General features: G+C 45.2%; 1 protein-coding gene across 4 annotated transcripts in view; it reads right to left on the bottom strand.

Annotated features, from left to right (window-relative positions):
• Nucleotides 1-12,517, bottom strand: part of LOC307163579 (CD209 antigen-like protein C) — a 97,992-nt gene that overhangs the window by 42,672 nt on the left and 42,803 nt on the right. For 2 of the 4 annotated variants that reach the window (XM_079879690.1, XM_079879691.1), the window contains exons 1-2: nt 2,108-2,198; nt 1,154-1,273 (exon numbers count right to left, since the gene is read on the bottom strand). The exons of 1 other annotated variant lie outside the window; for it this stretch is intronic. In XM_079879690.1, the coding sequence (XP_079735816.1) occupies nt 1,154-1,273; nt 2,108-2,183 (196 nt within the window). In that variant the 5' untranslated portion in view covers nt 2,184-2,198. Of the gene's footprint in view, nt 1-1,153; nt 1,274-2,107; nt 2,215-12,517 lie in introns of those variants that run through there. One more of the 4 variants, XM_079879692.1, reaches the window with a different exon arrangement.

The following is a 12,517-nucleotide window of genomic DNA, read 5'->3' as shown; positions in this document are numbered from 1 at the left end:
GGGGTATGAATTTTTTCCCTTAAAAAAACAGCAGTTTCTCCATATATCCATATATGGATATCCAGTGCCTTTAGCTGGATGACTGCTCTGGCTACGTACTGACACACTTTCCTGTCTATTTATTCAAAGATGATGCTTTTAGGACCGCGGTAAGCTTTTCTTTGACTGTTAGCATTTTTGGGGCTCGCCATCTTCTAATCTTATACTCTGACACGCCGTATTTTTCATCTGCTTAATGAGTTGTTTGACTCCTCTGCATTTATCACCATGAGCTTAATGTTTGTATCATAACCTCTCCTCAGTTGCTGGTTCACTTGCCTGACTTTTAACCTCTCTGTTCTGGGCGGTCATTCACCATCATGAGGTCACATGGCACTGTAAACTTCCCTCTCTGTTTCTTGCTCTTCAGTGGAGTTTCTTGGGGTCAGAAATTTGATGAGACATTATTTCTGAAATCTGAACCCTTGACTCAGCACAGAATTTCTGTCAGTAACTATTCGTGAATTTTAACATGCAGTCCAGAGCGGGTCGCTTCAGTCCTGGGAGAAACACTTGTTTTATACGTATTTGGCTTATTGTTGCAGGTGTATTATTGACGTAAGAATCTAGACCCTGAATATAAGACCCCATTTTTTCAGATGTAACCTATTTCCAAGCAAAAACACTCTTATATTCGGAACAATACGGGTATGTTTCTAGCATATTATATGTTTGGAAATAGTTCTTCTAACCCTAATTGATGGAGTGTGTAGCATTTCATTTCTTAAACAACCATGGAAGACAAATCATGGCCATTTCCCAGCATGACAATGTCAAGATTCATCAGGCTCAAATTGTGAAAGAATGGTTTTGAGGAGTATGAAGAATCATTTTCACAAGAATCGGCTCCTCTGAGTCCAGACCTTAAATTCATTGAATGTCTTTGGGATGTGCTGGAGGAGACTTTACAGAGTGCTGGACTCTGGATTCATCTCTTGATGGAAATAAATGATGTGACGTTATATAAAATATACCATCTTTATGTTTTTTTCTACATTATTTTGGACATTCAATGTAAAAATATTATAATATAAAAATATATTAAAAACTTTAATGGTAATTAATCACAATTAATTACAGGAAAATGTGCTATTAATTAAATGGCACTACTCACACAGAATCCCTAGAATACAGAGACTTCCAAGAGCAAAAACAATAAAGACAATCAGAAGAACTTTAGTCCACTTAGGGAGATGAACTTCCCTCTCTCGTTCTTGCTCTTCAGTGGAGTTACCTGGGGTCAAAAGTTTGATGAGATGTTATTTCTCAAATCTGAACCCTTGAATCAGCACAACATTTCTGCCAGTAACTATTCCTGAACTTACATTTATAACATTTCTGCAATATATATTATGCAAAATGCATTTTCAACATGTGTGACAAGTTGCCCGAACCAGACATTTTATGAATTTTGTCCTGTTGTCCTGAGAGCTCGGTTGTAAAGTTGCAGTTGGCTCTCGTCTGAATGTTTGCCAGTGTGTTTTAATTGTGATCATTGTTACTCAAAATATATAAAATATATGTACTGAAAATTTAGCTTGAAGAATAGAATTCACATCATAAGATCTTAAGAGTTTCAAACTGGATGTTTGAAATAAAACATAAAACCGCTGCTAGAGAAAACAAGAGCAACTGGATATTTGATTTAAACCTTAACTAAGATCTTGTGACAACAACACCGGTGACCCCTTGCCATCATGATAGATGAGAAAAAAATATATATTACTGTTCTATTACTGCACAGCATCTTAAGAAAAGATAAACACTTATAGTCTACTTATAGAACCATTTTTGGTTCCCCAAAGAACCTTTGTGTACAGATTTTAAAAGAACATTATTTTTCTCTTAGTGTGATGAACATTTTAATAATCAGAAAAATTATTTTCCAATATAAAGAACCTTTTTGTGGAATGGAATGATTCCATGAATGTTAAAGGTTCTTAATGGAACATCAATATAAATAACATTTATTTTTAAGAGTTTACAAATGACAACCTTATACACCATTCCTACAGTGCTAAATCTTTAAAATAGAAATGAATGCATTCTGATAACATCCCGGCCTTACCTTTGTGTTGAGAGCAGTTTTCATCTGAAGAAACTGTTGAAAGTAGGAAATCAGTATTTTCAAAGACTGAATCCATTTCATGAGCCTGACAGAAGACGTATCCGCTGAGACTTGAGTGCTGCTTGAGTTTGTTGAGGATAAGGAAGTTAGATAAAATGTAATTCACATTCATACAGACAGGAAATACCGATGTTATGACTCTTAATAACAGATGCAACTAATATCTCATGTTTGAATATGACATAGTCTCTAAAATAAGGTAAAATCAGGAATATAATATGTATTTGAGTTCTCAAGAAAGAAGAATGAGGATGGTGGCAGAAGTATCACAATCTAAATATACTGTACAGACTCTGTCTTAAAACATCATAAACTTCTATTGCTTTACTAGCCCTTATTTTAAGCATAAAATCTCAAATTTTCAGCAGATTGTGCTGCAGCAGACCATGAACCCTAAAATACTAATTTGACTACCTTGCAGAGGTAGTTTTGAATTCCAAAAACATTTTTTTGCAATCATTATATAAATATAGTTGTGGCGAGGGCCATGAGAAAATGGCCTTTAGTCCAGTTATCAGTCTCTCTGACTCTCATTCAGTAAAACAGCGATTTCAATAGCAAGTAAAAAGGATGTTTATTGATAAACAAGTCGGCAGAATAGTCATGAGTGGTCAGGTGGTGCAAGTGCGCGGGAACAATCACTTTTGGCAGCGCAAGGACACCGAAGAACAACCCGGTCCTCCGTGTGGTAGAAAGAATGAAGAATGTCCAACATGATCTCCGAAACCAACACAGGAACTAGAAGATAATCCTCCATGGAAGAAGGCAGAACGACCGGAACTGGTACACATAATCCAGGGTGCAAACACGGGGAACTCAGAGACAGGCTGGAGACAAGAAAAACCGGGAAAAAAAATGTGAGTATAAATAGGCGCCGCTGATAAGATGCAGCTGGCGCCCGACCATGCCCATACGCACACACACAACAACACAGGGCGAGAAAGAGTCAGTGAATTCATGAACTGTGACAGTACTCCTCCCCCTAGGAGCGCCTCCTGGAGCTCCTAGAGGAACTTACCCGTTGATTGTAATCATCAATAAGGGAATGATCCAGAATGTCCCTAACAGGAACCCGACTTCTCTCCTCTGGACCGTAACCTTCCCAGTCCACCAGGTACTGAAATCCGCGTCCCCTCCGTCTTGAGTCCAGAATACGATTGACCGAATACGTTGGTTCCCTGTCTATGAGTCGCGGCGGTGGGGGAACCAGGGCGAGCTTTTGTCTTTTGGCGGACCTGATATACTTGTGATCGGTCCAAACGACAAAGGGTACCCCCGACCCTTTCTAACCAATGACGCCACTCCTCCAACACTAACTTGACCACCAACAACTCTCTGTTACCAATGTCATAGTTACATTCGGCGGCTGATAGATGATGGGACAAAAACGCGTAAGGATGCATCTTGTAGTCCGTGAAAGAGCACTGGGAAAGAATCGCACCTACCCCCACCTCTGACGCGTCGACCTCCACCACAAACTGACGTGATGGATCAGGGGATATCAAAATGGGAGCCAAAACAAAGCAGCTTTTGAATTTGGAAAATGCAGCTTTGGCTGTACCAGACCACCTGAACGTTGTTCTGGAGGAGGTCAAGTCGGTCAGAGGAGTGGCTAGGTGTCTGAAATTGTGAATAAAACACCAAAAAATAAAATATCAATATCTCATCCAGGTAGACATATGAGAACTGGTCAACCATATCTCTCAGCACGTCATTGACGAGTGCCTGAAAAAACGCAGGGGATTTGGACAGTCTGAAAGGCATGACCGAGTATTCAAAATGGCCCCTGGGGGTATTGAAAGTGGTTTTACACTCATCCCCCTCCCTTATACGGACCAAATGATAAGCGTTACGTAAATCCAATTTTGTGAAGACTGATGCTCCCTGCAACCGGTCGAAGGCTGAAGACATCAACGGCAAAGGATAAGTATTCTTTACCGTGATGTTGTTTAGCCTTCGGTAGTCAATACACAGTTGCAGAGAGCCATCCTTCTTCCCCACAAAAAAGAACCCCGCCCCCGTTGGAGAAGAGGAATGGATGAGCCCGGTTGCTAAAGAATCAGAAATATACTTCTCCATGGCCTCCCTCTCAGGAGCAGAAAGAGAATATAATTTGCCCTTAGGTGGAGACGTACCTGGCAATAAATATATAGCAGTCATAGGGACGATGTGGAGAAAGAGAAGCAGCCTGTGACTTACTGAACACTTCCTTCAGGTCGAGGTACTCTGCGGGCACATTTGACAAATTCACCGACTCCTCCTGCAAAACAGAACCAGACACAGACGAACAAGCAGACACTAAACAAGACGCATAACATTGAGTGCTCCAAGACGACACAGAATTGTGGCTCCAGTCAACCCTAGGACTGTGCTGCACGAGCCAGGGATGACCGAGGACTATGGGAACCAGAGAAGAGTCCAGAAGAAGAAACGAGAGCTGCTCAGTTTGATTGCCTGATGTGATGAGTGTCAAAAGGCCGGTAGTGAAGGTTATAGTGGGGAGTTCTTGACCATTTAGTGCATTCACAGAAATCTTGTTCCTGAGTATTGTGATGGGTATCTGTAGTTTGCGAGCCAAGGTTAAGTCCATAAAATTACCTTCAGCCCCCGAGTCCAGTAAGGCTTGGCAATGGTGGGACAGGGTTGCCCATAGCAGTCTTACCCCGGATATATATACCCATCACAATACTCAGGAACAAGATTTCTGTAAACTCTGTGAATTCAGGAGAGTAGAAGATGAGGTCTTATCTGTGGAGATCCCGCCCGACAGTAGCCCCATCCTTACTGCCGGGCCCGGTCTTTTACGAGACAGGTGTTAAGGAAGTGGCCAGCTCCCCCACAGTAGAGGCACAGTCCCTTAGATCTCCGTCTCTCTCTCTCCTCCCGGGAAAGCCGAGCTCTACCCACCTGCATGGGTTTGTGATCTAAGACGGGGCTAACCGTATCACTGCCACTCGCTTGAGGACATTCGAAACTCCCGGGGAGCAAGGTCGTACGAGTCCGCTGCTCCAGACGACGTAGATGAGAATCTACCCGAAGAGCCATCTCAATCAGTCCATCAAGGCTTCTGGGAAGATCCAGGGTGTATATTTCCCTCTGGATACAGTCAGCCAGGCTTGGGAGGGTTACTTTAAAAATGTATTCCATTACAGTTACAAATTACTTCATAAAAAAAGTATTCAGTAACGTAATCCAAGTACTTTAATATGAAAGTAATGTAACTGATTACTTTTGGATTACTTCAGGTCACGTATATAAATAAAGTCAAGCAAGAAGAAATATTATTAAATAAAAAAAAAAAAAAAAAAAAAAAAACGTTTATTTATTAAGAATTTGGTCCAGTGTACAATATTTGCAAAATATACACACAGGCCTGAATATATATTTATGTAAAGGGCTATACAGACATCTAGTGGCTAATGTATGGTATTACAGATTATTTTGTTTTATTTTTAACTTATTTTTAACAAAAAAATAAAAACACAACATTTAAAATTTTTACACAATCTACATATTAGTTTATTTTAAAATAGGCCTACATGTTGACTAAAGCCGTGATCTTTCTTAATTTGCCTGACTGAACTTGCGTTGGCAGTGGGAGTTCCCCTACGTTACCTAGACAGCGAACATCCCGTTACGTGAGAAAAGATTAAGAAAGGACATTTTGGGTACTAAAAAAGCTACTCTCCTAATTTCTACAAAATAGCAGCGGAATTTCCATGAATTAAAAGCGATTTTACCCGCAGCCAGCATCGTTTCTACTAGCAGCAGTGATTCAATCTGCGTCTGAGGAGATTGTAGAAAGCTGTTATTTGCACATGCACCAGCGCGTGGCACACGTGAGTCATTACTGGCAACAGAACCAGGAACTACTGTATAATCAAGCAGCGCTTAATATAGTGTTATTATGCCAAAATACTTATTTATTTAGTTTTAAATTAAACCATTGTAATCCTGAAAGTATTCCCCCTTTTTTCAAAATGTAACTATAATCTGATTACTACGTTTTTTTGACGTAACTGTAACGGATTACAGTTACTGGATTTTTGTATCCTGATTACATAACGCCGTTACATGTATTCCGTTACTCCCCAACCCTGCAGTCAGCCAACCCATGCAGGAACATGTCCCACTGTGCTTCCTCGTTCCAGTGGCACTCAGCAGTTAGAGTGCGAAATTCAATTGAGTAATCGGAGAGAGATCAGTTACTTTGGCGGAGATCCGCAAGTTGCCGAGCCGCCTCTCGTCCCGCGACCGCCCGATCAAAAACTCTTCATCTCCTCAGATAGTGCCTGGAACGAGGAACAGCACAGATGCTGGTTCTCCCACACCGCTGTTCCCCACAGAGCCACACGCCCCGACAACAATGTCAGCACAAAAGCCACCTTTACTGCTCAGTACTGAATGTTTGTGGCTGGAGAGAAAAAAAACATTGAGCATTTGGTCAAAAATGCACTGCAAAAACCTGGCTCACCAGAATAAGATTCAGGAGTGGGTAGGCGTGGCTCCGGTTGATGGCTGGATGCTGGAAGAGTGGGGAAACAGGTGGTGGGGGTGGCACAGTGGGACCCGCTTTGTTGAAGCTGTTTGGGTGAGCTTGGACACCTGCGCTACCAAGGCTTGCACTGCTCGTCCAGTAACGGCCAGGTTCTCCTCCTGTTGATCCATCCGAGCTATGCTAAGAATGAAGAATGTCCAACATGATCTCCGAAACCGACTCAGGAACTAGAAGATAATCCTCATTGGAAGAAGGCAGAAAGACCAGAACTGGTCCACATAATCCAGGGTGCAAACACGGGGAACTCGGAGACAGGCTGGAGACAAGACAACACCGAGAAACATCCACAACTGACAAACACAAGACGAAAACTGTGAGTATAAATAGGCGCCTCTGATAAGATGCAGCTGGCGCCGCTGATCACTCTGACCATGCCCATATGCACACACACAACAACAAAGGGAAAGAAAGTGTCAGTGAATTCATGAACCTTGACAGGACCCCGACATGATTGTAAAGCGCTTTGGGTGTCCAGTAGTACATATGAAAAGCGCTATATAAATTCCTCATTCATTCATTTATTCATTCATTCATTTATTCTCTCGCCAAAATCTGCAGGACGAAAAAAACAAATTGCTTCTGTTTGGCAGCAACTTGCTAATTATTGAATAATTATTGTTAGTTTTAATGCAGAGGTTGTATTGTCAAGATTAATGTAGTGCTTTACTCTGCTGAATCATTTAGTGGCTAGTTGTTCACCCAAACCCAGTATCCCTCAGTGTCCAAATCATTAAGACTAATCCAGTGCGTCACTTTAACTTTAGAGGTAAGAAAATCCTGATGAAAAATGTTTTTGTCTTGTGATATATTATAATGCACATAAGGTTTGGAGCAGAGAAATGTGTAGCCTAATATTCAATGTCAGTGTGAAATTAAAACTCGGGGCATGTTACTCTAAATGAATAATGTTGTTTTTTAATGGAATAATGTTTTTTTTGACTGACTAGCGTGCCCATTGGCTGCCCTGCGGCAACTGCAGCAGCCTATCGCTGAGCCCTTGGCGTGACGTCACGTCCAATGAGCGCGCTTGGCGCGCTTCATGCGTCACAACCCACCAAAAGGGGTGTGGCTTAGCGTATATAAACGAGGCTCAGAGGCTGCTTCACTGATTTCTGTCTCTTCAGCGACGCTCTCCGCATCGCTGGACTCTGAGGAAGCCGCCGCCGTTGAAACAAGCGACCAGCACGCCGAGGATATCAGCCTGAGGAAGCCGGCCGTCTTCGCCGCCTTCAGCCTTCCCTGCCTGCTCCGCTATCCGGCGAATTATATCCTTTTCTGCTCTGTGTTGTGTGTGTGTTTGTGTGTTCGCCTACCGCGACACACTGCATCTAAAAGAGCGCGAGGCGTTTGTTGCAAAATGCCTCACAATTCCTGTGGCTCGTCCAGAGCCCCGCTCAGCGACAGGGACCGCCATGTGATCTGTTTTAATACATGCACGCCTGCAAACAAACGATGTCACAGCACATGATGACATCTTCCCGCTCTCTCTCCCTTTGTTCGAGCCGCGCAACTGCGCCGTTCTCAAGGGATATCAGAGCGGACGTTACGAGCACCGGCGAAAAGAGGAAGAGTGAGTGTTTTCGTCCCGCCTAGGCCGGACTACCTCCAATCCTCGCATATTTCTCAGTCCCCTCTAAGTTCAGGCGGCTGGAAATACTAATACTGCAGTAAACGAGCCTGTTTTTATACACGCGCGCCTGCAAACAAACGGCGAAACGAAACACGACGCTCTGTCATATGCTCGCGCTAACTGGAAGCTTATGTGTGCCCCTGTGGCTCAGTAGCAGAACATTAGGCTTCTGCGCCAGAGACCCGTGTTCAAATCCGGCTCTGGCGGCAGATAAATAATTTTTTCTGCTGGCTTCTCCGGGCTCGCGGCCAGCTTTCTTACATACAGAAAGCGAACCCGCATCTCGCACCCTCCCGCTCACAGGATGGTGCTTGAGTATTTATGAGCGTCTAAACATATGAGCCACCAAAGCATTTCGCTCTATCAGTTTCCTATAACGCCGATGGTGTTATAAGTGTAGAAAATGTGCCCACTCCCACGTGCTCACTGCTACACACAAACACGGTCTCCCCGGTAACGCTCACAGAGCGCACTCTCATAAAGCGGGCATGCGCCGCTCGAGTGCTAAGCGTAGAGAATGTGCCCACAATTCTGTGCCCACACCTACCCACTGCCCGCTCTGTCACACAGTTACCCCGGGTTGCAGATCCTCTAAAGCTCACAAACATTCTGGCTCTGGCCGAAGGTGTCATAAGTGTAGAAAATGTGCCCACTCCCATGTGCTCACCACTACACACAAACACGGTCCCCATGGTAACGCGCTCAGGGCGCACTCTCATAAAGCGGACACACGCCGCTCGAGTACTAAGTGTAGTAAATGTGCCCACAACTCTGTGCTCACACCTACCCGCTGCTCGCTCTGCCACTCAGTTACCTCGGGTTACAGACCTTCAAAAGCTCCCAAACACTGGCCGTGTTATAAGTGTAAACTCTGCGCCCGCTCACGAGCATGCGCACTCACTTTCAGACACGATAACCTCCACACCGCTCTCGCGCCAGGGGTGTTCAGCAGCAAAACGCGCTCCATCCATAGGGATCGAGCCATCATATGCTGTACAGCCAGTCAGCACTGTTTACCAGCCCCCGTATTCGAGCACCGGCGGCACGTGTGCCGCTCCATCCTCTCTGATACAGGTTCCCCATCCCGCGCAGCGCGGCGATCTGAACCCAGAGACCATTCGACCCCTAGCTATACGTGCAAAAGCATGGGAAGCTATTCAGGGCGCGTCAGAATGGGTGCTGAATACCATAAAACATGGCTATTCGCTTCAATTTGCTCGTCGCCCCCCACGCTTTCTAGCGCAGACGGAGACGAAAGTGAGTTTAGAAGCAGCGCGCCTGCTTCAAGCAGAAATAGCGAAGCTGCTGCGCAAAGGGGCTATAGAACAGGTTCATCCTTCTCTGAGCGAGTCGGGCTTTTACAGCCGTTACTTCCTCGTACCCAAGAAGGACGAAGCGCTAAGACCTATTTTAGATCTGAGACATTTGAACAAAGCCCTCATGAGACGGCCGTTCCAAATGATCACAACCAGACAAATCCTCGCGCAGATTCGCCCAGGAGACTGGTTTATCTCTCTCGATCTGAAGGATGCGTACTTTCAAATCCAGATAACTCCCCGTCACAGGCCATTCTGAGATTCGCCTTCGACGGTTGAGTATATCAATACACAGACAATACATCGGTAGTGGCCTATGCGAATCGCCAGGGCGGTGTCAGATCAAAGACGCTCTGCACCCTGGCGGAACGCCTCCTCGTGTGGGCTCAGCACTCTCTACGAGGCGGCTCTACACGTCTAAATGGTCTGTGTTTAGCAAATGGTGCACTGCCAAGGGGCTCAATCCACAGGCATGTGGGGTATCGCACGTATTGTGTTTCCTTCAAGAGCTGCTGGACGCGGGCAGGTCCCCCTCCACGCTCAAAGTTTATGTTGCGGCCATCTCAGCTTTCATTGACTCAGAGCTGGGCCGCGCATTAGGAAGGAACGTGTTCGTCACTCGCAGGAGTCAGGAGGATGAACCCCCCGCGACCCCCCTCGGTTCCTATGTGGGATCTTTCACTGGTCTTGGAGGCCCTGAAAACGCATCCCTTTGAACCCTTGGAAACTGTAGATATGAAATACCTCACGCTCAAAACTGTTTTTCTGATAGCTCTGTCTTCAGTTAAACGTGTGGGAGACCTTCACGCGTTATCTATTAACGCTGCGTGCCTCGAGTTCGGACCTAACGACTCTAAAGTTATTCTCAAACCGAGGCATGGTTACGTTCCCAAAATATTGGGCACTCCCTTCAGAGCGCAGGTCATTTCTCTCAGCCCTGCCAACTTCCGGCAGCGAGGCCGATAGTAATCTCCTCTGCCCGGTCAGGGCGCTGAGAAACTACATAACACACTTTCAGACGCTCGGAGCAGCTTTTTGTTTCGTTTGGAGGGCGCACCTAGGGTCTCGCCTCCTCGAAACACAGCCTGTCCAGATGGATAGTGGACGCTATCGCAGCTGCTTATGCGTCTAAAGACCTGCAGTGCCCACTGGGCATTCGAGCTCACTCCACCAGAGGCATGGCCTCGTCGTGGGCGTGGTCCAGCGGGATTTCCATTCATGACATTTGTACAGCGGCAGGCTGGGCCTCCCCCTCTACATTTGTTAGATTTTACAACCTGGAAGTTCCCGTCTTGCAGGCGAAAGTTTTATCAGCCTAAGTCTCGCGTAGACCGGCCCACTATCAGTGCGCGGGCTACGTTGGTTGATTTAGCTCTACTGGTTGAGCTGCACTATGCAGGGAATTGTCAGTTCGGACCGGCTGTGCCGCTCTGTGCTCCCTAGTATGTGCTTGTGTACTGCGCTAGCCTTCTATTGGCCGCCCGGCTTCCTGCTATCACGTTCCCCGGGCTCTCCCTGGGACTCATTCAGTGGATGCTGGGCGCGCACCGCGTTGACAAGGGTGTTCCCGCAACGTAAGCTACTTACGCAATACGAGAGAACCTCTCGTGAGAGAACGTAATCGGTTACTAAACGTAACCTCTGTTCTCTCTAGAAGAGGGAACGAGTATTGAGTAACCCGCCGTGCTCGCGCCACGAGCTCACTCGCTTCGGCGACAGAAACCAGTGAAGCAGCCTCTGAGCCTCGCTTATATACGATAAGCCACACCCCTTTTGGCGGGCTGTGACGCATGAAGCGCACCAAGCGCGCTCATTGGACATGACGTCACGCCAAGGGCTCAGCGATAGGCTGCTGCAGTTGCCGCAGGGCAGCCAATGGGCACGCTAGTCAGCCTGCCCTAGGTCTGCATGCTGCCGCACTGCGTTGACAAGATTATTAAAAATTAAGGATAATTTTTGGCTTCAGTATCTCGAGAAAGAAGACTTTCCCGCAGCGTAAGCTACTTACGCAATACTCGTTCCCTCTTCTAGAGAGAACAGAGGTTACGTTTAGTAACCGATTACGTTTCTTCACCAGTCTTTTGAACAAGATGCTAACTTTCGCCCAATCTTCTGAGACCATCAGAGATTTAATATTAAACCATGAGAAAAAATGTTGTTCTTTCTTTCTTTACTATTCTGTAGTAGCCTATCTATTTTATACTGTACTTGGCATTGTGTACAGCAAATGTAGTCACACTGACAAATTGTTATGGGATGTTTCTAATTTCCAAGTAACTGGAAAAGTTGCCTACCTTTTTTGTTTAAGTCAGAAATACATCATGTTACAGAAGAAAAAGGGATTAATATACTGTAAATGAAGTGTTGAAGTGCAGAACACACCTGCTCTGCTTGGCTGTTTATGATCACTAGATGTCCTCCTCGACTCACACAGTGATCTCGACTCTGTGTCCAGTTCATCTTGACCGTAGAGAAGTAGTAGCACTTTCCCCCAGAATAAATCCAGTTTTCAGCACAAAGTGCACAACCTGTGCTGGCTTTTGAGAAAGAGAGCTACATAGGCTTACAGTATACAGTATATGTGCTGTATAGCTAATCAGTTATTCATTATTTCACTCATTTTTAGTAATTGTGCTTATTTATAGTAGGCCTACATTATGTGTGTAATGACAACCTGGTTGCAACCCATTCTCACTCCCAAGGCGTCAAAAACTGAAGCATGGTCAAGCGCCCCCGGCGTCACAGTGCCGACGCCAAAGGCGCCCATCGGCGTCACTCTATGCTTAATTTGGAACTCCGTTGCTTTCAATAGGAAACTTGTGGCGTCAAAAACAGACGTGAATTTT

This window comes from Squalius cephalus (genome assembly GCF_949319135.1).
Source record: "Squalius cephalus genome assembly, chromosome: 8".
In the NCBI taxonomy this organism is placed as follows: domain Eukaryota; kingdom Metazoa; phylum Chordata; class Actinopteri; order Cypriniformes; family Leuciscidae; genus Squalius; species Squalius cephalus.
This window is presented reverse-complemented; position numbering and strand designations above follow the sequence as displayed.